General features: G+C 45.5%; 1 protein-coding gene across 1 annotated transcript in view; it reads right to left on the bottom strand.

The window, feature by feature from the left end:
- The window catches only part of ARMC2 (armadillo repeat containing 2), a 133,533-nt gene that overhangs the window by 94,378 nt on the left and 13,055 nt on the right, over positions 1–26,100 (bottom strand). Inside the window, exon 2 of the mRNA XM_075268135.1 lies at positions 11,299–11,557. Coding sequence (XP_075124236.1) covers positions 11,299–11,507 — 209 coding nt within the window. The 5' untranslated portion in view covers positions 11,508–11,557. The remainder of the gene's footprint in view (positions 1–11,298; positions 11,558–26,100) is intronic.

Here is a 26,100-nt window from a genome sequence, read left to right on the forward strand (position 1 = left end):
ACAAAAATGTCACACATACCTCTCGTATTCACTTTTGATAGAAAGGAAGTCAGATTTCTACAACTATGTTCAGAAAAAGACAAAGGATGAGCAAGGAGAGTCTGGAGATTTCAAGTAGTGACCATGGAGACTATAGAGCATGAAATACTGCTCTAGGAAACTTACCAGGGCAGTCGCATGGTGACTGACTGCAACCCTGCCCAGGACTTTGTATGTTCTCCCCAAGCTAAATAAAAAGGTGGGTAGGCTGGTCATGCTGCTAGTGCACAGCACAGGTGGATGAGGACAGCACTGCTGCAGTTCAGGTTGCTGTATACTTCTGTCAATTACTGATAATAGTACAGAGCACTATACTTTACATCATTACAGGCACACAATGGTTCAGTGCTTTATAGGACACATTCTATAATGAATGTGATCAGGTAACTACTCCGAAAAAAATCAAAGATACAATAATAATGGATTGTGTAAGAATCCAAAAAGTGATTATCTAAAATAAATAATCTTTATTTGTTCATCTACAAGATCTCTATATAAATGTAAATAGCTAAAAACAAGCTAGGGGTATACTGGGGGAGTATTCATTAACCCTTTCCTGACATCCACCGTAGTATGATGGATGCCTGGTTTTTAAGGTTGGCGGCCGCCCGGTTCCTGAGCCATAGTCGCCGGGTGTCTGCTGTTTTATCTTTTAGTTCAACAAATAAAAATTATTTATTTTAGATACTCAATTTTTGGACTCTCACACATTCCATTATTTTTCTATTTTCAATGCTTTATACTTTCATTTTATCCATACACACACACACACAAACCTATACAGGATGTGAAACATAACTTACCGTATTTTTCGGACTATAAGACACACTTTTTCTCCCCCAAATATGGGAGGAAAATGGGGGTGCGTTTTATAGTCCTAATGTAGTGTAAATGTAGCTTAAGAAGTAGGGTATAGGCGGAGCAAGCGCATAAGCCTGCAGCGCCGGTACCCGTCTGCTTCCTAGTTTGTCCTGTCGGTGCGAAGCAAAGGAGGTACGGTAATAGCAGACAAAGGTGAGACAGTGAAATGGAGTGGTACAGGTGGGGCAGGCAAATTAGAAGAAAGCCTGTGGTGCCTGTACTTAATTATCATGTAAATGCCAAAAAGAATGAGTAATGCTATGAGTAAGGGACTTCAAGATCAACTTTTGTCCCGAAACGCGTCAGCTTTTCATCATGTTCCTACCTTCTTTAAGGTGATGTAATATCCATCTTTTTTATACATTGAAGTAAAAGTTATGTTTTAGATAATAGGTGGCATGCTGGAATTTTTTTTAATTTTTTTAATTATCATGTCCCTACACTCCAGACCCTTCCTGACATCTGCCGTTTCAATACGGTAGATTCCGGGTCTTAAAGATGGCCGCCGCTCCTGCAGAGCGGTTGGCATAGCTATCGTGTCTCCACTGTACAGGAGACCCGATAGCTATCGCAATCACTCTGCAAGAGCGGCCACAAGCCTTAACAGCTAATACCCTCCATCACTCATTACTACCTTTGTTAACCCCCTCCCTTCCCCCAGAAAGTTAAGAAGCTACCCCTCGTACCTGTACTGCAGCAGGCCAGCTCCCGCAGTGCGAGCTTGCGGGAGCTGACCTGTTCCTGTGCCACGCGGGAGCCTTGGCTTGTCATAGAAATATTAGTATTGAGGCTGGTCTATGACCAGCCCCAATAGTAATATAGAGCATCTCCCATAGACTGCAATACAGTTGTATTGCAGTCTATGGGACTTGCAATCAAATGAAAAAGTTTTTTCCTATTTTCCTCCTCTAAAACCATAGTGCGTCTTATGGTCCAATGCATCCTATAGTCCGAAAAATACGGTACATACTCCAAATAGTCACAGTCCAAGCTGAAGGGTCAGAAGGCAAGGGGGGGTCCGCACTGGTCGGGACAAGTTACATGACTGCACAATTTCGGCTGTTATCTGTCCCCCCGCTCACCATGATATTTGCCAGAGGCATTGATGAGAGTGTAATAGGATCTGGCAAGTTAGGAGACATGTCACAAAAGTTAGTCTAGGAACTCAGTTTTAAAAAAGCATATAAAGCTTTTAAGGTTTACTTACATAGGACTGGACTAAAACATTAAGAGTTGTTTGTATCAGGTTTATGGCTTCACTTTAATGTGTACATTAAACAGACGACAAATACAGTGGCATCTCTTGTTCATAGATCCCATCAGCCAGATTTCCAAAAGGCACTTTTTGTTCTCGGATATGTGGAAAAAGCAGAGTTTACCATGTCCTAGATATGTGAATGTTGATGATATCTTGCCTAATGTTAACCCTGAACCCTTTGATCCTGACAGGGAAACACCAGCTGATGGGGTGACCCAACAAAGTAATAATTTTTCCCTCTCTGTATTAGCTGGTGATGCTGAAGGTCAGGAGGGAGTTCCCGAGATGCCAGAGCTCAAGGTGTCTCATGACAATTTTGGGACTGCTCAAATGAGACATCCTAATCTGGCTTATGCCAGAGGAAACGTAAAGGTGATAAACGGTGAACCCCAGTATCCAGGGGCTTATAAGGAGCTCCCCTATATACACACGTGGAAAAACTTGTTGGTACCCCTCGTTTAATGGAAAAAAAAACACAATGGTCACAGAAATGACTTGAATCTGACCAAAGTAATAAATAAAAATTGTTGACAAGCCACAAAGCTTCTGGGAGAATGTCCTATGGACAGATCAGACAAAATCAAACTTTTTGGCAAATCATATCAACTCTGTGTTCACAGACGGAAAAATGAAGCATATCGTGAGAAGAACACTGTCCCTACTGTGAAACATGGAGAAGGCTCTGTTATGTTCGGAGGCTGCTTTGCTGCATCTGGCACAGGGTGTCTTGAATTTGTGCAGGGTACAATGAAATCTCAAGACTATCAAGGGATTCTAGAGAGAAATGTTCTGCCCAGTGTCAGAAAGCTTGGTCTCAGTCACAGGTCATGGGTCTTGCAACAGGATAATGACTCAAAACACACAGCTAAAAACACCCAAGAATGGCTAAGAGGAAAACATTGGGCTATCTTGAAGTGGCCTTCTATGAGCCATGACCTAAATCCTATTGAGCATCTTTGGAAGGAGCTGAAACATGCCGTTTTGAAAAGCCACCCTTCAAACCCGAGACAACTGGAGTGGTTTCCTCATAAGGACTGGGCCAAAATCCCTGTTGAGAGGTGCAGAAGTCTCATTGACAGTTACAGGAATTGTTTGATTGCAGTGATTGCCTCAAAAGAATAAGCAAAAAAATACTGAGTTAAGGATTCAATCATTTCTGTTCAGGCCTGTTTCATGAGTTTTATTTTTAAGAAAAATTCTGAAGCATGGTTGAAAAGCTATGTCTGACTTTTATTTGTTCATTTTCATAGAATTATTTATTATTACTTTTGTCAGATTCAAATTATTTCTGTGACCATTGTCGGTTTTTCTTTCATTAAACATAATTGCTAGTGTAAGCCGAAGGCCGGCCAGGTAATGGAGGGGGTGTACATCTCACCCAGACTACTAAGGTGAGTGAGATGAGAAAACTCCAGTAAGAATGTTTCTCAGCAGATAATTCTGTCAGCTAAGTGATATTTCAAAGTTCCGGTTACTGGGCTGGATTTTTAGGAATGGCAGGTAGGTTGGTAGTGGGACTTGTCATTCCACCCCCCTCCAGTCCAGACTTTGGGGATGTTCCGGCAGCGACTCAGCTGTTGAGAGTCTCCTCATCAAGGAGGCTTAAGAAGTCAGCTCCTGGAGCAGACTGGGCAGAGCTTGGCTGGTGGGCCAACAGAGAGGTCATATTTTTGGGGCTGTGTCCTGAATGATTCTACTGGCTTTTGATTTCTGTGATTCTAGGTGAGGTAACCTATTCTATGTTTAGTTAGAGCCTAGCCGGGCAGGTATTTATTTTTGTATTGTTTCCTTTTGTTGCTACACTATATTTTTGAGTGAAAATAAAACTCTACCTTTGTTTTGGACTAAAGAAAATGGACTTGTGTGTCTATGCCACCCCACCTAGCAACCCCAGACCCTGACACTAGTTGAGTCATGAACTTTAATTTGCCATCTTGCATATACTATATGCAAAAGATAAGGATCATGTGAGGAGGGGAATTATATTTTTTAGTATGATTAATGCACCCGGGGAGAAGGGCCCCAAGTTCAAAGTTTGCTCTCGGGTCCATAGGAGTCTTTTTAAAAATATTTTTTTTACAAAATAATTTTCCAAACTTTAGGGTGAATAGGAAGTATTCATTATGATCTGTGTGTTGAACTGCATAAACAACTTCCTTTAGGCCATGAACGACTTCTATTCAAAAAGGCCTTTATTTGAAAAGTACAACAGACAAAGGTAGAATATATATCAGGTGGTGCTCCAGTCTAACAATGGTTCAACCACACATTTGTCAGCATGGTATTATACTTGTTTCTAAAACCCAAGGCTAGTTGGAAAGCGGCTCATGATGGAAACACAGAAGTGAAATATTTTCCTTAGATGACGCAGAGCGAATTGGACAAAGGACAGAATAGGAACAACGCAAAACAGTAAAAAATCCAAAATACAATGTATGCCAATAATAAAGCAAAATGGTGACCATGTTTAATATTTTAAAATGGAACTAAACTTTCAAACAACTTTAGATGTTCCTGCAGTATTTGTATCATTAATATATTTTGTAATATACTTTATTAATACATTTTCTCTCCTTTTTGTGAAATCCTGCATTTCTTTATTCTTTCCCTTGCTTTTCTATTAAGAGCTGTCCCTGCTTCTCACTATGTATAGTGTATGGGCTTGTATGTGTAATAGAGGAAATGAGGGTGTAGGAAGGTCACTTTAAATAGTTATATCTCAGGCATTATAAAACATAGAAATGTATTTCTGTTGTCATATGAAATAAGAGATTTTCATTGCACATGACACCAGAAGCAAGTCTATGGTTTATGAAACCTGAGATATCACTTTGCAGTAACCCTCTCCACCCTCATTTTTTTTCTTCATTACACAAACAAGCCCACACACCGTACATAGAGAACAGAGAAACAAGGGAGAGAAGTTTTACGTTACTGGTATACGTGGCTGGAATCCGGTGGCCAAATGGAATAAGCCAGGAGCAGATAGGTATTGAGGAGTGGTAGTCCAGGGTGCAACTTAAAGGGCAGATCTGAAGGGTAAGGCTAAGGCCCCACGGGCTGTAATCGCAGCGCTAAAGCGCTGCAGAAAGAACCGCAGCGTGAACGCATTTCAGATCTTTCCACAGCGCTTTTAAGAGAAAGTTCACAGAGTTTTCCTCTGCGGACTTTCTCTTAACATTATATCTACGGGAAAGCCGCCGGTGTTTCCGTAATGGCTTTGCAAATCGCAGCGTGTCTGTGCTGCGATTTCTTCCACAAAGTGGGCATGGGATTCGCATGAATCCCCTCCCCTTTGCTTGCACTGTAAAACACCGCGATTTTTCCCGCAGCGTCTCCGCTGCGGGCAAATCGCGGCGTTTACATCCCGTGGGGCCCTGGCCTTATAGAGCCAGTTGTAAAAACAGTCTGGGAAAGACAGTTGTAAGGAGCAGGAGACTGGAACAAGTCACCATACTCGAGCAAAGGCTGTACTGCCTCATGGGTGTAAATAGGCCCAAACAGAAAACAAGATGGCTTGACCTTGGTACAGATCAGTCATCTACGTTATCTAAGCTGTAAACCATATTATTTTTCAGGTAAGGAGACCAAAAGATAAAGATTATTAAGATAAATAATGCATTTGTTTCAATTTACAGGTAATTACAGACACAGCAAAACCAATTATGTTCCCCTGGTGGCCCAGTTTTGATCCTTGCTTGCTGTTTATATTGTTGTTTGTTTTTATTATGTCTATACATGTCTCCTCATGTTTTCAGGGCATTTGTTGGAACTAAAAATTAGCAATAAAAACTTTGAATAAAAAAAAAACACCAAATTGTGTACTTTTTTTTAAAGTTTTACATAATAAAGCACTTTTGAAGAGCACTTTTTGCTACTTCCACCAACTCCAAAAACCCATAACTTGTCTTTTTTCCCCATTTACGCTAGGTTCACACCTGCGTTCTGGTCCCCGTTCTGTGGTTTCCGTCTTCTGCATGCAAGAAGACGGAAACCATAGACCGGGTCCGGCCGTGAGCGGCGGTGAGCGTTTTATACTCTCCGCCGCGAAACCGTTTTTTTTAATCCGGACACAGAGTACTGCATGTCCGACTCTGTGTCCGGATTAAAAAACCCAGTTTTGCGGCGGAGAGCATAAAACGCTCACCGCCGCTCACGGCCGGACAGCATTCTCACCCATTCAAATGAATGGGTGAGAAAGACTCCTGCAGGTTTCCGTATCCTGCTCTGTTTTAGGCAGGAAACGGAAACCTGCAGAACGGACACCTGGGCGCAGATGTGAACGAGCCCTGAAGAGGGCATATCATCATTTCCACTAACTCTAGTCATCTGCATCCGCTAGAACTATTTCTTTAGCTCTCACCAGTACTGAGCAATCACTTCTGCAGGTTTCAATACTTATCATGCTAATTAGGTACTTTGCTGTCAAGTGGGCAGTCCTGGGTTGGATTCGACTCACAGGAACTGCCCACCTGATAGTACAGAATCTAATAGGAATTGAGTACTGAAACCGAAAGGAATGATTGCTCAGAAATGCTGAGGGCTAGAGAAAAAATTCCAACGCATAAAAAGCTAGAGATAGTGGAGGTGGTGATAGGCCTTCGTAAGTGGGAAAAAGGTGAGTTGTGGGCTGTATTTGTTTTTCACACATTTCATTTTAGGTTTTCAAAGTCATTTTCAGTCCCATTTGGGGACTAGACCCCGTATTGCAGTGTATAATGTGAGTCTGCATCACTCTGATAGGCATCTTATTCAGTTCTCCAACAGGTGGTGATGTCATTCACTCTGTTAATCCTCTTAAATGGTATGGTTACTAATGAACACACCATTTGAGGGGATAGCAGGTGGGATTGGAGAGATTTCTGTTCCCAGGTGTTGCAGTGGGGTGTTAAGTTTTATGTTACAACTGACTCTTGCCATTAGTGTGCTTTACATGCGTGATTTGCGAATGATGTAAATGTACTTCAGAGGCTTTTAGGACTGCACAAGTATTTTACTTCCCACGCCCTGTTACTCTGCTCACTCCTGAAAATTTCCCCTAGTAGCGTTGAGAAACTATTTAGAGCTGCAGACAGTGGTTCCCTATCTTTTGAATACAGTTTGTTAAACAAATCTCCCGCTAAACTGGACTTTATGGTGGCCTGTGAACGGGATCTTGGCTCCATGGTAACCCTAGCTGTGGATTGACTTTTGCGCATCGATTAAAAGGGGCAACTGGTAGGTTATCATCCTTGAAGGTCCTTCATAGGACCCCTCCCCATTGATTACATGGTTTTTTTGCTTCAGTTTCACCCTAATACTTTCGAGGATATAACATCTTAGGCATTAATTTCCATATCAGGTGGTCCTGCCCTCATGTTCATCATGTCTGGGTGACTAGTCATAGAATAATGCAGCAACTTTTTGGATTGTCATTTTCACAGTCAGCCCAAATTTTTTTCCTTATTCTCAAACCAACTAATTTCAACCACACACAATAAAAGCTGCTTCATTACATCCTGATGGCCACACATATACATGTAGCCTTTGTAAACTGATGGCTGGTCAGGTAATGGAGGGGGTGTACATCTCACTCAGACTACTAAGGTAGGTGAGATGAGAAAACTGCTGAGCAGTTTGGTAAATGCTCAGTACTGGGCTGGATTTTTAGGAATGGCAGGTAGGTTGGTAGTGGGACCTGTCATTCCACCCCCCCCCCCCCTCTAGTCCACTCTTTGGGGATGTTCCGGCAGCGACTCAGCTGTTGAGTGTGCTCATCAAGGGAGCTTAAGAAGTCAGCTCCAGCAGCAGACTTTGGGCAGAGGTTGGCTGGAGAGCAAACAGAGAGGTCATGCTTTTGGAGCTGTGTCCTGAATGATTCTACTAGCTTTTGGATTTCTGTTATTCTAGATGAGGTAACCTATTCTATGTTTAGTTAGAGCCTAGCCGTGCAGGTATTTATTTTCGTATTGTTTCCTTTTGTTGCTGCACTACCTTTTTGAGTGAAAATAAACTCTACTTTTGTTTTGGACTAAAGAAACTGGACTTTTGTGTCTATGCCACCCCACCTAGAAACCCCAGACCCCGATACCTTCCATTGGAGGAGACATGCCCTTTCGGTAACGGATGTCATTCAGGGAGCCAATTCTATTATGCTCCACGAAAAGATCAATGCCACCATTTATGATACTCACTTTCTTTTTGATAAAGTGTGGACGCCCTGGATTACCAGATTCAACAATCCAGGCCTGCCATACTGTCTCCAGTACGTAATTCAATAAATACCCCCTTCATTTAAATCATGTTCTTGTGCATGATTCCCCTCTCGTCCCCAGTCTTCAGCATAGTATTCCTTTAAGCCATGGTCCTCTCTCATTCCAAGCCCCCATTATGGTATTCCTTTAAATCATGGTCCTTTGCATGGTTTCCCTCTCATTCATATTAACCCAGCATTAACCCTTGAAATTGTGGTCCTCGGTATGGTTTCCCTCTCATTCCCGGTTCCTAGAATGACTCCCCTCTAATTCTCAAATTAAACATGGCCCTTTCTTTTTTTCCTCTTCATGTTAACCTGTTGATCTGTTATAGTCCAAAATCTGAACTTTAAAGCTTCCCCTGGGAACACGCCAAGAATGCCTATTTTGGTGTGCAGTATACATAAAACCTGACATTTTTTGGTTCAGTTATCAAGATTGTCCTGGCAAAACTAATTACAGATTCCATTAACCACAACATAGGCTCTTTACATTAGTGCTTGAAAACCAAAACAAAACAAAATCATTACTCACCTCTTCAATCCCCTGACACTGCAGAGCTGCCAGTCTCTGCTTACTTCTTGCAGCAACGATGTGCCATACATGGTACAACTAAATGATGGCCTCAGTGGTAAATCCAACATGAACAGCACATGACCACCAATGTCAGTGATTGTATACATGTACAACACCTCATTGATGCTAACAGAGACCGAGGTGGACCAACGAGGGCAGTGTTGGAACTGAAATGATTAACAGGAAATTCTGTTAATTAAATATTGATGACTTATCCTGATGATAGGACATCATTCTTAAAGGGTTTATCCAGGAAAATAAACTCACCTGACTGTTTTTTGCTGCTTTTAGCCCATTCAGTTGTGAACCATGTCTTGGTCCCTGGAAGCCCCGTGCTCCATGTGACCACTGGAGCCAATCGGGAGCCTCAGCAGTCTCTAAAGAGCGACAAATAAGTGATGTCACCTACATATGTCACTGGTCCTTCTCCAGCAACTGCAGAGGCCGCTGATTGGCGCAAGGCTTCCAGAGACCAAGGCACGGCGTGACCAGAGCACCAGGGACAGGTGAGTAATTTTTCTTAATGCTACACCTGTTCCAGGCCCCTCCAGAGTTTGTCCAATTCCTGGACAACCCCTTCAAGCTGAGCATTGCGGCCGGGTGTATATTTCTGGGTTCTTTCAATCACTGCATATGCATCAAGGGCTCAGTGATGTATCTCAGTGAAGCAGATTCAGAGCTGAGTGCTGCATATGCACAGTGGTAATCAAGCCTAATTTTCTGACTTGGGGGGGGGGGGGGTGCCATTTCAATTTTCACCTCAAGCAGAAGAAAAAAAAACTAGAATTGGCCCTAAAATTCTAGAAGATGTTCAGGCATTACACACAAGTATTGTAATGTTGCTGTGTTGCATTTAATATCGTATACTTCATTTATATTAAATATTTCTTATTCATCCATCAACACACTTCACAAACGACTAGAGAGTTCACAGTGGCGTAACTACACTGTTATAGGCCCCTACAGCTTACTCTTGATAGTCACAGTTATGGGTAACTGTGGTGCTTTTGTGAGCGCCCTCATTCCTTCACCATTTACATTGCACAGTTCTGTTTTATAGTGGCCATGCAATGTAATTACAGCCTGTAATAATATCACGTATGTCGTAAAACAGATACTGTGTGATATAAATAATTAAGGGCTCCCACACAGTAGAATATGCTCAACAGAGGCCCCCTACAGTATAATGCTCCACAGTGACCCCCCACAGTATAATATCTTCCCCATAATCCCCCCTCCTGGAGTATAATATGTTCATCAGTAGTACCCACACAGAACAATAAGCTCCACTGTGTAACCCACCCAGAGTATAATATGTTCATCAGTAGCACCCACACAGAATAATAAGCTCGACTGTGTAACCCCCCCAGAGTATAAATGTTCATCAGTAGCTCCCATACAAAATAATATGCTCCACAGTGGCCCCACACAGTATAATATGCTCCAGAAAGGCCCCACATAGTATAATATGCCCCCACAGTGGCCCCAAACAGTATAAAATGCTCTCCCTTAAGCCACTTCAGACAAACCTTACAAAATTCACCAAATATTTGTGTAGGTCTTCATTCTGTTTAGTTTCAGTGCTATTATTAAACACTAAGGTCACCTCAGACCCCAGAGTATAATAATCGGAGGCACAGGGAAGATGATGGAAAATAACAAACACTGATGCTTATCTCACCCCACCTGGGCATCCTCGCTCCATCCGGTTCTCTGCAGCATCCTCCTAGGCCCTCTTCTGACTGTGACTGTGGTCACACACCCAAGAGGTCATAGCTGGGGACTGTGACTGGGTTTCAGCAGTCACGTGGGATGCGCAGACGTCATTATATCGGCAAACCGCACGTGACTGCTGTGTTCCAATCACAGGTCCTATCAGTGACCACTGGGTTGCGCGATCTCAGTCACAGGCCAGGAGAGCCCCTATGAGTATGCTGGGCCCCTTTCCATTAACAACACGTATAGCAGTCGGGAAACCAGGCTACAGCAGCCTTGGCCATCTAAAGTTGGCCACAGGCCCTGTACCACTCCGTACCCGGTCGCACCCCCTGCAACCGCGATCATTACACCCCTGAGAGTTCCATAAACCCTAACCTTCAACTCTAGAACAAGAAGTAGTACAGCGTACCAAGCATGTGTTCAATCATAGCAAAATATTACATGAAAACTCTGGGATCAAAAAATTTAATACACAATATTAAAAAAATAAAGAATGTTTGAATTAAATTTAAATAGACTGATTTACAAAAGATATTACATGTGCGAGATATGAGATTTGTTTTTGCTTAAGGTGAAATAAAAATATCTCAAAAATTAGAACAGGTCACTTACCTAAAGGAGGAAGGTGGTCTATTGTCTGGTGTCCTAGATGAGAAAGGACCAAACAGTTTTCTTTGATCTTCTCTTGGTGTGAAAGGTCTTCTGGTTTTCAGTGTCCGAAGAGAATTTCTGGCTTCATTTATTATTTCAGCACTTGTCTTTTGGGCAGAGTTTGGAGGTTTATAAAAAGGTTCTGATCTCTTTTCATGTGGAGAGTACATCTTCAATTACTAGTATTGAGTCACAATAATATCATGAGAAACAACACTACCTAAAAGACAAGAAGCAGACAAAAACAAAGGACTTCAAAAAGTACAGATAATCCAGGATGAATAAGGCTGCGTTCACATCATATTTCTCTAAACTGTTTATCAGATCCTCTTAAGTAGTACACTGAAAACATATACAGTACAAAAGGGTGGCAGTGGAAGGGCATCTGGCTTCATCCCTTTTACATAGCCCAGTGTCAAGCAGATCATGGAAACATGATATAAACATAGACTAATACATTTCTTTTCTTCCTTGAACCCTTCCAAGGGAAAGCAGCAATTAAATAAGTTAAAAGAGTTGTCCACGACCTGGGATAGGGTAACAATATTAGATTGGTGAGGATGCAATACCCAGTAGCCCCCAGTTGTGGCTGCCAATTTTACACAGCTTATGGAGCTGGAAGTAGACGGAGTAGTGGCTATGCTGGGGTACCACTGCTCACTTATGCTGCAATTGAGCTATGTTCACATCTACTTTGGAGCCCCTCTTAAAATCTTGTCTTTGAAAATGATGGACCTCAAAGGTAGCTTAGGGAAAATTATTCTATGTACCATCTTGCCTTTAACCCCTTAACGACCAGCCCATAGTAAAATTACGTCGGCACTGACAGGTCCTTCCTGACTGCCCTATAGTAAAATTACGTCGGGCAGTCAGGATAGGTTTTAACCTTATCAGTGCCGAAATTCACCAGGTTTTCAGCTAACTATGTCAGCTGCCAACCCAGTGAACATCCGTGAGCCGGCCATTACCCGATCCCAGTACGGCGATCGCCACTATTCACTGAATAGTTACGGCAGCCATCTTGGAAGGCCTTGTGGCCTAAATTTGTAGTTTTTAGGCCACATCTCCGATCAATATCGGAGATGTGGCCTAAAAACTATAGATTAGGCCTATACTTACTTGCGCTGATCTCTGCATTTATCTCTGCGCTGATCTCTGCATTTATTCAATGAATAGTGACGATCAATGAATGAATTTTTTTCTAGGTCGTCACCTAAGTTTAGAGTTTTTAGGCCACATCTCCGATCAAGAGATCGGAGATGTCAGAGATGTGGCCTAAAAACTCTAAACATAGGGTCCACTCACCATCCTGCTGGACCCCTGCTCCAAAATGAGGCTAGCACCGGCAGCACACAGGTGCTGCTGGGCCGGAGGAGAGGGAGACCTTGCTGTCAACTGCCTCAGGCAGACTCTAAGAACGCCATTTTATGCATCCCATCACTGCCCCCACACAATATTATGACCACATCACTGTTTCCCATACAGTATGGAGGACCAGTTAAGAGGCCACTGTATTGGGGGCCTTTAAAGAGGTTGTCCATAAACTGGAGTGACCACTGTGGCGACCACCAGGGAGGTGTAAAAATTAAACAATAAAAAAAGAAAAGCATAATCACCTGTCCCCAGTATCCTGTTGTACACGTCTGTGTCTGTTTGGTCTCATAGCAGTGCCTCATTTCTGGAAATCCTGTACCTAATTGGTCTTAGCAGTCACATGAGGACTGCCAGCAAGAAGGCGCCAGCACGAGACTGAATGGACACTGGTGGCAAACAACATAGTGCTGGGGACAGGCAAGTATGCTTTTTAAAAAATTTTTTTATTATTATTATTTTACACCTTTTGCTCACCACATGGACAATCTCTTTAAAGGATTTATCCATCTTTCTAATATTGATTGTCCTTAGGATAGGGCATCAATATTACATCTGCGGGGGTCCGACAGCCAGGACCTCTGTAGAACAGCTATTCCAAGACAATGCAGATACAGGTAATGGTAACAATTCTAGGAGCCACGCTGTTCACGTGCCATACAGAGTGTAGCTTAATTTAGTTTAGCTGTAGATTAGGTAGTGCAGTGGTGCACATTGTATGACTCCTGACACATTAATTCCTTTAGCCACCCTGTCTCGGTACAGCTAATCTGCAGGGGTCCTGGTGGTGGACCCCTAGAAAGAATTCCACTGGTGGGCCCTAGACATCCCAGTTTGACACTGTCTGCATATGGCTCAAATTGGTACAGGGGTATCTTTGCCTGACTCACACTGGTACGGGGGTATCTTTGCCTGACTCACACTGGTACGAGGTATCTTTGCCTGACTCACACTGGTACGGGGTATCTTTGCCTGACTCACACTGGTAAGGGGGTATCTTTGCCTGACTCACACTGGTACGGGGAATCTTTGCCTGACTCACACTGGTACGGGGGTATCTTTCCCTGACTCACACTGGTACGGGGGTATCTTTGCCTGACTCACACTGGTACGGGGGTATCTTTGCCTGACTCACACTGGTACGGGGGTATCTTTCCCTGACTCACACTGGTACGGGGGTATCTTTGCCTGACTCACACTGGTACGGGGGTATCTTTCCCTGACTCACACTGTTACGGGGGTATCTTTGCCTGACTCACACTGTTACGGGGGTATCTTTGCCTGACTCACACTGGTACGGGGTATCTTTGCCTGACTCACACTGGTATGGGGGTATCTTTGCCTGGCTCACACTGGTACGGGGAATCTTTGCCTGACTCACACTGGTACGGGGGTATCTTTGCCTGACTCACACTGGTACGGGGGTATCTTTCCCTGACTCACACTGGTACGGGGAATCTTTGCCTGGCTCACACTGGTACGGGGTATCTTTGCCTGACTCACACTGTTACGGGGGTATCTTTGCCTGACTCACACTGGTACGGGGGTATCTTTGCCTGACTCACACTGTTACGGGGGTATCTTTGCCTGACTCACACTGGTACGGGGGTATCTTTGCCTGACTCACACTGGTACGGGGTATCTTTGCCTGACTCACACTGGTACGGGGGTATCTTTGCCTGGCTCACACTGGTACGGGGAATCTTTGCCTGGCTCCCACTGGTACGGGGGTATCTTTGCCTGACTCACACTGGTACGGGGGTATCTTTGCCTGACTCACACTGGTACGGGGTATCTTTGCCTGACTCACACTGGTACGGGGGTATCTTTGCCTGGCTCACACTGGTACCAGGTATCTTTGCCTGACTCACACTGTTACGGGGGTATCTTTGCCTGACTCACACTGGTACGGGGGTATCTTTGCCTGACTCACACTGGTACGGGGGTATCTTTGCCTGACTCACACTGGTACGGGGGTATCTTTGCCTGACTCACACTGGTACGGGGGTATCTTTGCCTGACTCACACTGTTACGGGGGTATCTTTGCCTGACTCACACTGGTACGGGGTATCTTTGCCTGACTCACACTGGTACGGGGGTATCTTTGCCTGACTCACAGTGGTACGGGGGTATCTTTGCCTGACTCACAGTGGTACGGGGTATCTTTGCCTGACTCACACTGGTACGCGGGTATCTTTGCCTGACTCACACTGGTACGGGGGTATCTTTGCCTGACTCACACTGGTACGGGGTATCTTTGCCTGACTCACACTGGTACGGGGTATCTTTGCCTGGCTCACACTGGTACGGGGGTATCTTTGCCTGACTCACACTGGTACGGGGTATCTTTGCCTGACTCACACTGTTACGGGGTATCTTTGCCTGACTCACACTGGTACGGGGGTATCTTTGCCTGGCTCACACTGGTACGGGGAATCTTTGCCTGGCTCACACTGGTACCAGGTATCTTTGCCTGACTCACACTGTTACGGGGGTATCTTTGCCTGACTCACACTGGTACGGGGGTATCTTTGCCTGACTCACACTGGTACGGGGGTATCTTTGCCTGACTCACAGTGGTACGGGGGTATCTTTGCCTGACTCACAGTGGTACGGGGTATCTTTGCCTGACTCACACTGGTACGGGGGTATCTTTGCCTGACTCACACTGGTACGGGGGTATCTTTGCCTGACTCACACTGGTACGGGGTATCTTTGCCTGACTCACACTGGTACGGGGTATCTTTGCCTGGCTCACACTGGTACGGGGGTATCTTTGCCTGACTCACACTGGTACGGGGTATCTTTGCCTGACTCACACTGGTACGGGGGTATCTTTGCCTGGCTCACACTGGTACGGGGGTATCTTTGCCTGACTCACACTGGTACGGGGTATCTTTGCCTGACTCACACTGGTACGGGGGTATCTTTGCCTGGCTCACACTGGTACGGGGTATCTTTGCCTGACTCACACTGGTACGGGGGTATCTTTGCCTGACTCACACTGGTACGGGGGTATCTTTGCCTGACTCACACTGGTACGGGGTATCTTTGCCTGACTCACACTGGTACGGGGGTATCTTTGCCTGACTCACACTGGTACGGGGGTATCTTTGCCTGACTCACACTGGTACGGGGGTATCTTTGCCTGGCTCACACTGGTACGGGGGTATCTTTGCCTGACTCACAGTGGTACGGGGGTATCTTTGCCTGGCTCACACATCTGTGGTTAGATTACTTCCAAATATTGGGCTGTATGGGGTAATAAGCATAAATAACAAATCAAATTTCACTACAAGCACAAACACTCCACATTCATGAGTTTCCCGTCGATAATGAAGTTTTGTCACCAAATTAAAGTTTCAGTAATATTTCCCATCAGCCTGCATAATTCAGGAGTGGCTCTGTGTACATAACACACGGGCACAGCATGGACATAAATACGTAATGTGACGTGCACAGAATTAGCTAGCGACAGAGAACGGCGTGAGCGGTCTCCATGGTAACGAACACGCGCACACAACTTCCCGCTTGCTATTCAGGTTGATGACTAGCACTACATACGGCAGCATTGCCCTTATCCGGCCATGAGACACTACACGGACGACACTAACCTTTCCTCTCGGGCTCCGTATAGAATGGTATCCAACCTCACCTTCACCCCTTCTCGCTCTTTCTCTCCTTTGAGAGGAGGTAAGCGCCGGTCACAGGCTGGGGGCTCGCACCCTCTGCGGGGCCCTGGGGATGTGAGCGGGGAGAGGCTGCGCGGCTCTGTCCCTACCCGGGCTGTCTCTAGCACACGTGAGCTGTTACCTGAGGTGGCTGCAGTTTACAGAGGAACTGTTGTTAAGGAGACGTCTGCTGCTGGGAGGTCCGGTGTGGAGCCTGCTGTGTGTGACGCCTCTGAGACCAGCGTACTCCGGTGTCGGGTGACTCTCTGGGGGCTGTGGGAGGGAGTCGGAGGAGTGAAGGGACAAGTGCTGCAGCCTCAGTCCTCTCCTCTTTGATGAGGAGAAGACCTCGTTCTGTGTCGGGCCGGCTTTGGTATGTTGCACTCTGCTGGTATTGTGTGGGGGATAGATGTTACCTGTAGTGCTGTGTACACAGGATAAGCTGCAAGCTGGTCTTTCTAGTGTGTCTCATTCTTTCACTGCAAGTGATATGCCTGTCAATCCATCTGGTGCTTTGTCTGTAACGCATGGGGGGATGTCCCAGAGTTTTTGTGTAGCTGCCCCCCCCCCCTCCTTTTCGGGTAATGTTCCAGATTGGGCCTGTTTCTAAATCAGTTGATAGACCCCAATCTGCTGTTGCTTTGCATGTTGTTCCGCCCAATATTTCTGCCTCTGGTTCCTCTGTCCCTGCAGGTCCGCAGCATGGAAGGGGTGAGGACGGTAGGAATGTTGACCGTCCTCCTAGAAGTTTGCGTCCCGGTGGGGACAGGAGCTACACCAGACGTTGCTCGCCTTACAGACGTGATAGACGGGATTCCCCTTCCAGGAGGAGTCGGGGTCAATCTGGATCTTCGGGTCGGCACCACAGGCATCGGAGGGATTCTTCTCGTGTTTCTTCTCGTCCAGTGTCCAGGTGTTCCAGGTCCTCTTCGAGACATTGTGGCAAGTCCAGATCTCCGGCCGGTACCTACAGATCCAGCCCTCATTCCTCTCGCCATCCTTCTCCGGGAGCTGCCTAGGGTTTCGCGGAACAGCCCGCTACGGTGGAGTCTCCTTCAGTTCCAACCCCCTTGGTGACAGGGGGTTCAGAGGATTTAGCTTCAACCCTTCGGTCGATGCTTGCTAGCTTAGAAAACCCGGGGATTAGTCAGAGTCCTCCTGCGGGAACAGGGGGGGGGGGTCCCCCTCCTCCGCTGTTTTGCCCCAAGGTCTTACATTTAAGGACTCTATCTTCTGTGGAGTGGCTCCTTTGCGTACGCACATCCCTGCGGACACTCGAGAGAAGATAGCGAGCAATAGTATCGGCAATGATGGCGAAAAAAGGTTTGGCTGGTGTTGCTTTTATGCTAAGGTTGTGTGGATGTTACCAAACAGTTATTAGTTAAGCAGATTTTGAAAGGCAAGGAGGTAGTTAGCAGGATTTCGAGACATCCTGTGTCGTTGCACTTGTTGGAGCGGTTGATGGTGGTCCTTGAGGTGGTGTGTCGCGATGCGTATGAAACTAGTTTGTTTAGAGCTGCCTTTTCCCTTGCTTTCTATGGTGCCCTTTGTATTGGTAAGTTAGTGCCTAATAGCGCTAAGAAAGGGGGTGGTTTGAGTGCGCGGGATGTTTTGCTTGCGTCTGACACTGTTCGCGTGTGTGTGCGTAGGTCCAAAACAGAAAGCTATGGTAGGGATACTTGGTTGACTTTGAAGGCCGTTGGTTCATCCTCCTGCCCTCTAAAGTGTGTGAGTGAGTTTGTACAGGTGCGTCAGAGGGGTGAGTGTTTCTTGGCCCATAATTCAGGTCTTTCATTGATGAAATTTCAGTTTTCTTCAGTTTTTAGGTCTTGTTTAACGCAGTTGGGCCTTAATCCTTCGGATTTCGGGATCCATTCTTTTAGGATAGGTGCGGCCACTGTGGCAGAAGCTTGTGGTATGGATGGGGACGGTGTGAAGCGCCTGGGGAGATGGCGTTCTGATTGTTACCGTTCTTATATACGTCCTGATTTGCTAACTAAGTTCTGTTTTGTTTGTGTTTTTGTTTCCCTTTCCCTTGCCTTCTTATTTGTTCTTTCTTGTTGCAGATGCTCTTGTGATTCCTGTCATGGTGGTGGGTCATTCCTATATTTACTGGCCCCATAACCGAGCTGCTGTGCGTCCGGGTGGATTGGCTTTGGGACTGTCTGGAATCGACGTCCTGTGGTCAGGTATCTGGGGGTTGCGGTGGCTGAATGTTTTGCCCCGGGTTTCCGTGCTGAGCTGTGCCATTGCAGGCAAGGCTATATTGGTCATTCATGCTGGGGGTAATGACTTGGGGAAAGTGAAATTGGGGGATTTGATTGCTGTCATTAAGCAGGAATTCATGAGATTTTCTCAGTTCTTTGAAAAAGTTTCCCTCGTGTGGGCGGAGGTTGTTCCTCGTAAATATTGGCAAGGGGCTCGTGACATGGCGGCTTTAGAGAGGTCATGGAGACTCTTGAATTTGAGAGTCTCCCGTCATGTTAAATCCATGGGTGGCGTCACTGTTTGCCATATGGAGCTTGAGGGTGACAATGGCCGCCTGTTGTTAGAAGATGGGGTACATTTAAATTCTATTGGTTTGGACATTTTTCTCACCGGTCTGCAGGAGGGAGTTGAAAAGGCGGTTGTTCTTCTGGGTGGGGTTGGTTGTAGGCAAGTGTAGGGTTACATTGCCATCTCCTGTGATGTAAGGTCCATGCCCCTGTTTAAAGATGAGTTAGCCCACATGTCCACCAACCAGTAGCGGTCTACATCCAGGTGAAGCTATGGAGGAAGAGGCGGGGCATGGTCTTCGAGTTTTTTATTTAAATCTCGGTATCATATTACTGTTGATTTAATAAATTCACTGTGGCCAATCCCAGCTTTAAACACACCAAGGAGTCTGTGTTTATTCTTGGGGTGTCTGCAGATGGGTGTCAGTTCTGTGACTATCCCAATAGTCTGGTTGCCCTTGAAGCATGTAGGGAAAAGGGCAGAGACTATTGGGTGTATTAACTAATGGGTTAAAGATTAAGTACAGACACCTGTGTTTATGTTTAAGTGTGACCTCACCTTCACCCCTTCTCACTCTTTCTCTGTGTTTCGCACCTTTCTGGGGGTTTGGAGTGAGTGTAGGCGGAGTTATGTCCTTCTAAAGGTAGAGCTTTATCTATATATCTCGGCTACATGGGAGAAGCTCTGCACCTTCTACCAACGCTTGGTGAGAGGAACTCCCTCCCACCCTACCCGTGCGGTGCGATTGTAATTGAGCATTTGGTTGGTTTTTCTTTGGCTGTTTCGTTTTTCTCTTTTCTTTCAGTTGTCACAGCGTGGCGTAAGGTCCATGCCCCGGTTTAAGGATGAGTTAGCCCACATGTCCACTGACCAGTAGCGGTCTACATCCGGGTGAAGCTATGGAGGAAGAGGCGGGGCATGGTCTTGGAGTTTTTTGTTTAAATCTCGGTTTCATATTACTGTTAATTTAACCACTTCAGTACCGGGCCAATTTGTGGTCCAGGACCAGACACATTTTAGGTTTATTATGTATGTGCGGTTTTGAGGTCTGTAAAATTTTTCTCGTATGTCTTAGTCAACTAATTTTTGCGTCTTTTTTTCGGGGACACATAGGGCTTTATTTTTATGTTATTTTTATTTTCAAATGTGTTTTAATTTTTTTTATATCCAGGAAAATATAAACAAAATAGGAGGGAAATTGTGTCTGGTTTTCAATTTATAATTTTTTTTTTATTTAATAACACAAAGTGTCACTGAAAAACTTTATAATATAGTTTTTCCTCTCCGTTACGGTAATTTTTATTTTGTATGGTGTCGTCGGGGGTGGGGCTATAACCTTTAATAACGGCGTTTTATTAGCGTATTATTTATTTATTTTATTATTATTTTATTTACATTTTTTTAAAACTTTTTTATTATATTTTTATTTTATTTTTTTCCCAGATTGTGTCCCCATAAGGTGATAAGAGACCTTTGGGGACATCTGATCACTTTTTTTTTTGTACTTGAGGCTGATTTCTCCTATAACTGAGGCTGCTACATTTAATCTCAGTTACAGGAGGAATACAACCTCTTGCACACTGCTACACGGTATACAGAGCTGATCTGAGTCCTGTAGGACCCAGAAGCTCTGGCAGGACACTGAGCCCGACAGATCACAGAGGGCAGCTGATTTATGGCTGCGTCCATAGCTGTGTATACAGCGCTCATTGAGCGCACAGCGATCGAGATAGCAGAGCAGGTAATAAACCTGCCCTGCTATCTCTCTAGGAGCTCCGGCTGAAGTTACAGCCGGCTCCTAGTGAAAGCAGCTGAACGATCTTGTGCAGCTGCTGTGTTCTGGCTTGGACGTACAGGCACGTCCTGGCAGAACTAGACAACCACTATCCGGACGTATATAGTCTATGGGCGGTCCGGAAGTGGTTAATAAATTCGCTGTGGCCAATCCCAGCTTTAACCACACCAAGGAGTCTGTGTTTATTCTTGGGGTGACTGCAGATGGGTGTCAGTTCCGTGACTATCTCAATAGTCTGTTGTTACCTGTGGTGAGCTGAGGGGGGTTGCTGGCTCATGGCAGGTGTGTACGTTCTGTACCTTCTCACTTCATTACATGATGGTTTAGAACGTAAATAACGAATTGACGTAAACTCTGTGCATAAAGGCGCTTGGTTTTGTAATGCAAAAACAGAAGAGGAATATATACTATACTGGTGTTCAAGGAATTCACTGTGGTAAAATGGTGTGTTGTAGCTGTATTGATGCTATTTTTTGGTTGGGGTTTAGGGCATGTTCATATCTGTATGAACTGTATCTATCTATATGTTCCTTCTGTTAGTCTAATGTGGTTCGACGACTCCGTCTGCGTTTTGTTGACATCGATGATCCACCTATATCCAGCAAATTGCTGCCGTTGATGGTTTGCCTGCTCTGGCTTTTTGGCAGCTCATAAGCTGTCCTGTTGCTGAACTTGTTCCTCATGCCTTGTCTGTGATTGTTCCGGCATCTCAGCAGCTCACTGGGATGCCATATAATGGACGCCGCCTCTCTCTCTGTGTCAAAACCCGCGCGGACCCCCCAACGTGTGAACTAACCCTAAAAGCTTGTAACACTATCCTCAGGATAAGAGTAGAAGCTGTTTTAGGTGCTGTTGGTTGAGGGACCAACTCTGTATTAATGCTTATAAATGCAGAATGTTAACTATATCATCAAAGCCAAAAATCTCCTTAAAAAGAACCTTTCACCACCTCCACCATGTCCAGGCACCAGTGGCGTAACTACCGTGGTAGCAGCTGCCACAGGGCCCGGGCCATTAGGGGGCCCGGTGACAGCCGCTACCGCTGCGTTTTTTTTAAATAGGCTGTTACGGGCCCTATTCACTTGCCGATCCTGGCTGGGCCGGGATCGGCAAGTGACACCGCGGGCCCCACAGGGGCTATCATTATACTCGGGGGTCTTTGCAGACCCCCGAGTATAATGACCGGCGGATCGGGAGAGGTAATAAACATAAAAAACTGTTACTTACCTCTCCGCGATCCTGCCAGGCCTCCGTCCTACTGTTGTCTGACGTCTCTGATGTCACATGAACCCGGCATGCTTCTCGGGTCATGTGACGTCCGACGTCATTAACGAAGGACGCGAGCGGTGGTCAGCACAGGAGGACAGCACAGCACAGGAGCCGGGGAACAGGTAAGAAGCAACAGTGTTTTTTTTTTTTTTTTTTTATGTTTTTATTCCCCGGGTCTCCGATTATTATACTCTAGGGTCTGAAAAGACCCCAGAGTATAATAATTGTTTATGGGTGTCCACAGAGGGACACTATTGGGGTTAATACTGTGTGCAGGGGCCACTATTGGGGTTAATACTGTGTGCAGGGGCCACTATTGGGGTTAATACTGTGTGCAGGGGCCACTATTGGGGTTAATACTGTGTGCAGGGGCCACTATTGGGGTTAATACTGTGTGCAGGAACAACTATTGGGGTTAATACTGTGTGCAGGGGCCACTATTGGGGTTAATACTGTGTGCAGGGGACACTATTGGGGTTAATACTGTGTGCAGGGGCCAGTAAGGGACATAATAGAGTGCGGAGGAGGGGGTCGGTCGAGGTCTTCGGCGTCAGTTGGGATGGGGGGGGGCCCCATGTCAAAAGTTCGCCACGGGGCCCCGCCATTCCTAGTTACGCCACTGCCAGGCACTGTGCCACTGATTCCGGGACAGTTACATTTTTTCTCTAGCACTTGTTGAACAATTAGTGCTCTTAGTTTTGGTGTTGATCCTATTGCATATATGCCACAGGAGGCAATCAGAGCTCTCTCTGTTGACATGTGCACCGTTGTCCAAATCCAGGCTCTCCGATTGCTCAATAAAGTGAAATCTGGGACAGAATTTCCCTTTAGTGAGTGAGTGCTTCTTTCAGCGGTATGTGCAAATGCACATACAGCTGAAAACTGTAGGCTATGGGACCGCGACTTACACTGACACAGGAGTGTGACCTCTGTCCCGATGCAGCCGCAATTACGTCATTTATCTGTGCTTGAATTGTGGTGGAAGAAGGAGATCACCTAGCTGCTCTTTGTGTGAGGTAAGTAGCATATTATGCAGTGTGGGGGCCCACTGTGGATCATAAAATACTGTTTGGGGGCTCACTGTGATGCATATAATATTATGTGGGGGCCTACTGTGGAGCTTATAATAATGTGTAGTGGAGCATATAATACTGTGTGGGGACCCACTGTGATGCTTATAATACTGTGTTGGGGGCCCACCTTGGAACATATAATACTGTGTGGGCCACTGTATGTTTTTCTTTTAAGACAAAAGATATTAATATATGAGTTTTTTTCCAGAATAAAACCTCAGTATTAAGGTTAAATAGCCGTTTTGCCACTTTTAGTGCGTTTTGGGTTACAGCTTGGGCACTCTGTCTCCTGAAGGTTTGCCATCACTGTTTTAGGTTAAAGAGTCCTGGCCTAGCCTAGAAAATGAGCCAAATCATGGAGAACTGGGTACCACTAGTAATGACTGGCTGTCTGAGACTTTATAACTGTTGGAGGAGATGGCCACTGTCAGCTCCTATTCAGGTGCAGGAGAAAGAGATCACTTGCCTTCAGTGGAAGCAAGCGTTAGTACTGAGGATAATGTTGCCTTCTTCCAGTGTGTCTGTAATCATACCTACTGTCAATGATCTTTTTACCATCGTCGCTCAGAATCACTCTATGTTCTCTATGGCCCTGCTGTTTGAGAACTTTAAAGAGGATGTTAATATCATTATACAAGTCTTTCAAAAGACTAATGAGGGTAAGGGGTTAGTAGTTGGCTGAGTAACCTCTTAAGTCAGGCATGAAGAGAGTAATTTCCTATTTTGGAGTCTTCAAGGCCAAGTCAGATGACCTTGAAACTAGATTAAGATAAATCAACATTTGTCTAGTAGTCCCGTTTCATATCTGCATTCGGTAAATCCGTTTGAAATCAGTATTTGACATCTTCAAAAACTGACTTCAAACGGTCCAGAAGATTAAAACTGTGTCAGTTTGTAATCAGTTTTTGACCAATCAGGTTGTTTTTTTTCTCCCCTGCCCCCCCCTTCATTCTGAGCATTTGCAAAATGGGGTACAAACTGATTGCTATCAGTATGTAATCAGTCTGTAAGGGTTAGTTCACATGTATGATTAGTAATCGGTTCGGGGAGTCCGCATGGGGACACCTGAATGGACTACCGAACGGACTGGCAAGCGGTGTGCGCACGGAACATGCAGACAGAAAAGTAGATTGTGATCTACTTTCATGTCCGCATGATTCATGTCCCCTGATTTCGAATGGATTTGCCAAACGCAGTTGTGAACCGGGCCGTAGGGATGCTGCAGGCAGTGGAGAGTACTAAATTCTTTTGGAAAAGAATCTGACTGTGCAGTTTGCAGTGGAATGAGCTCAAAAGGTTCCGATGCATCCTCCCCAGCCTGGGACAACGCTTATTGGTATTATTCTATGTAAGACGGGAGATTCAGGAACGGTGACAACTTCAATATGCGATTAGTGAAGTTTGGACTATGATACTCTGGTTTTTAAAAACCTTTTTGTATGGTTACTATGTGTTTTCCAAGTTGTATTCTGTATTTGGCAGGAGAAGATTACCAAATCCTGTTATTGTAAGGGAGCCTTCACATGGAGTTTACGCTCTGCTCATTCTTAACGGAAACTCGTTCAGAGTGAGCAGCGTAAAAAATGGATCCCATTGACTTCAATGGGTGCCAGTCCTATTCTGATGCGGCTTCCAGCGTCAGTATCAGGACCAATGTACGCGATCCCTAGCCCCATGTTAATGGGGCCTTATTGGTGTACTGTGATTTTATTTTCTGTTAATAGTCTCCCTATTTCAAAAATGGCTGTGATCAATGTGATGATATGGAATATAAGGGGTTTTTGAGACACTTCAGCCTGCTATAAAATATCTCTGAGATACACCTCACCCCAGAGTTGGTTGCCTCATGAGAAGGGCTTGGATTGAAATGGCATTTCACTTTATCTTCTCCGCAAACTCATTGCAAGTATTGATACTCTACTTGAGGTCCGTGACTTTGCCAGTGCCTAGGCATCAACTAGGTCCGGGCTTCCCTGGCCCCTCCTAGCCCTCCCATTGGCTGGGGGGCTGTCCTGGGTTGTCCCCTCTAACTTCTCTGTGCGGGTAACCCAGGAAGAGGGCATTCACTTAACTTGAGAACAGTTTTTCTCTTTCACTTCTTGCAATCCATTTTTTTTGCTGTGTTGAACTACTCTTCTCATCCTCTCCTGGAGATATAGCACATGGGAACACTCTCTGTGTAAGTTTGTCCGTGTCCGCAGGTTCCACATGAAGTCTCTGCTGTCGGTGGTGGCATCCCTGAAGTCAGGCGAATTAATTTCATCCATCAACATCCGCAACGCTTACCTCCACATTCCTGTTGCGCTGGGACATCAGCATTTTCCTCATTTGGTGGTGGGTTTGCGACATTTCCAGTTTGTCGCTGTTCCCTCTGGGCTGGCCTCTGCCCCCTCGAGTCTTTACCAAGGTGATAGTGTCCTTCATGGCCATCCTCCGTTCCACGGGAATTTCCGTGATTCCATACCTGGACAACCTCCTGGTCATAGCTCCTACCAAGGCATACAATCTCTCCAGCTTGTGGGTCACCTTGGACCTCCTCCTTCAGTTTGGCTGGCTCATCAACGAGGAAAAGTCCTGTCTCATGTCGTCTCAGTGCATGGAATTTCTGGCATGATTCCTAACACCCACCAGATCAACATCCTCTTCCAGGGTTCCAAGATCCTGGCCCTTCGGTCCGGTGTGACTCTCCTTCAGAGGAACTCTCCTTATTCTCTTTGGTTCTGTATGCGGGTCCTGGGCATGATGGTCTCGACCTTTGAAGCCACCGCTTTTGCCCAGTTCCACTCGCAGTCTCTTCAGCTGGCGTTTCTGGCTCGCTGGGACAGACTCCTGTCCCGCCTAGACCACCTCATTCTTTTGCCTCTTCAGGTCCCTCAAGAGCTTATCTGGTGGCTCTCCTCCCCAGGAATTTCCTCTCTTCCCATCTGTTGGTAGGTGATCACCGATGCCAGCCTTTCTGGCTGGGGGGCGGAGGTCTTCGGTGTCTTGAATTTCCAGGGCCTCTGGTCCACTGTGGAATCCTCTCGCCAGATCAATCTACTGGAACTGAGGGCCATCTTTCTGGCCCTGTTTCATTAGACCTCTCTC

This window comes from Leptodactylus fuscus, chromosome 3, assembly GCF_031893055.1.
Source record: "Leptodactylus fuscus isolate aLepFus1 chromosome 3, aLepFus1.hap2, whole genome shotgun sequence".
NCBI classification, from domain to species: Eukaryota; Metazoa; Chordata; class Amphibia; order Anura; family Leptodactylidae; genus Leptodactylus; species Leptodactylus fuscus.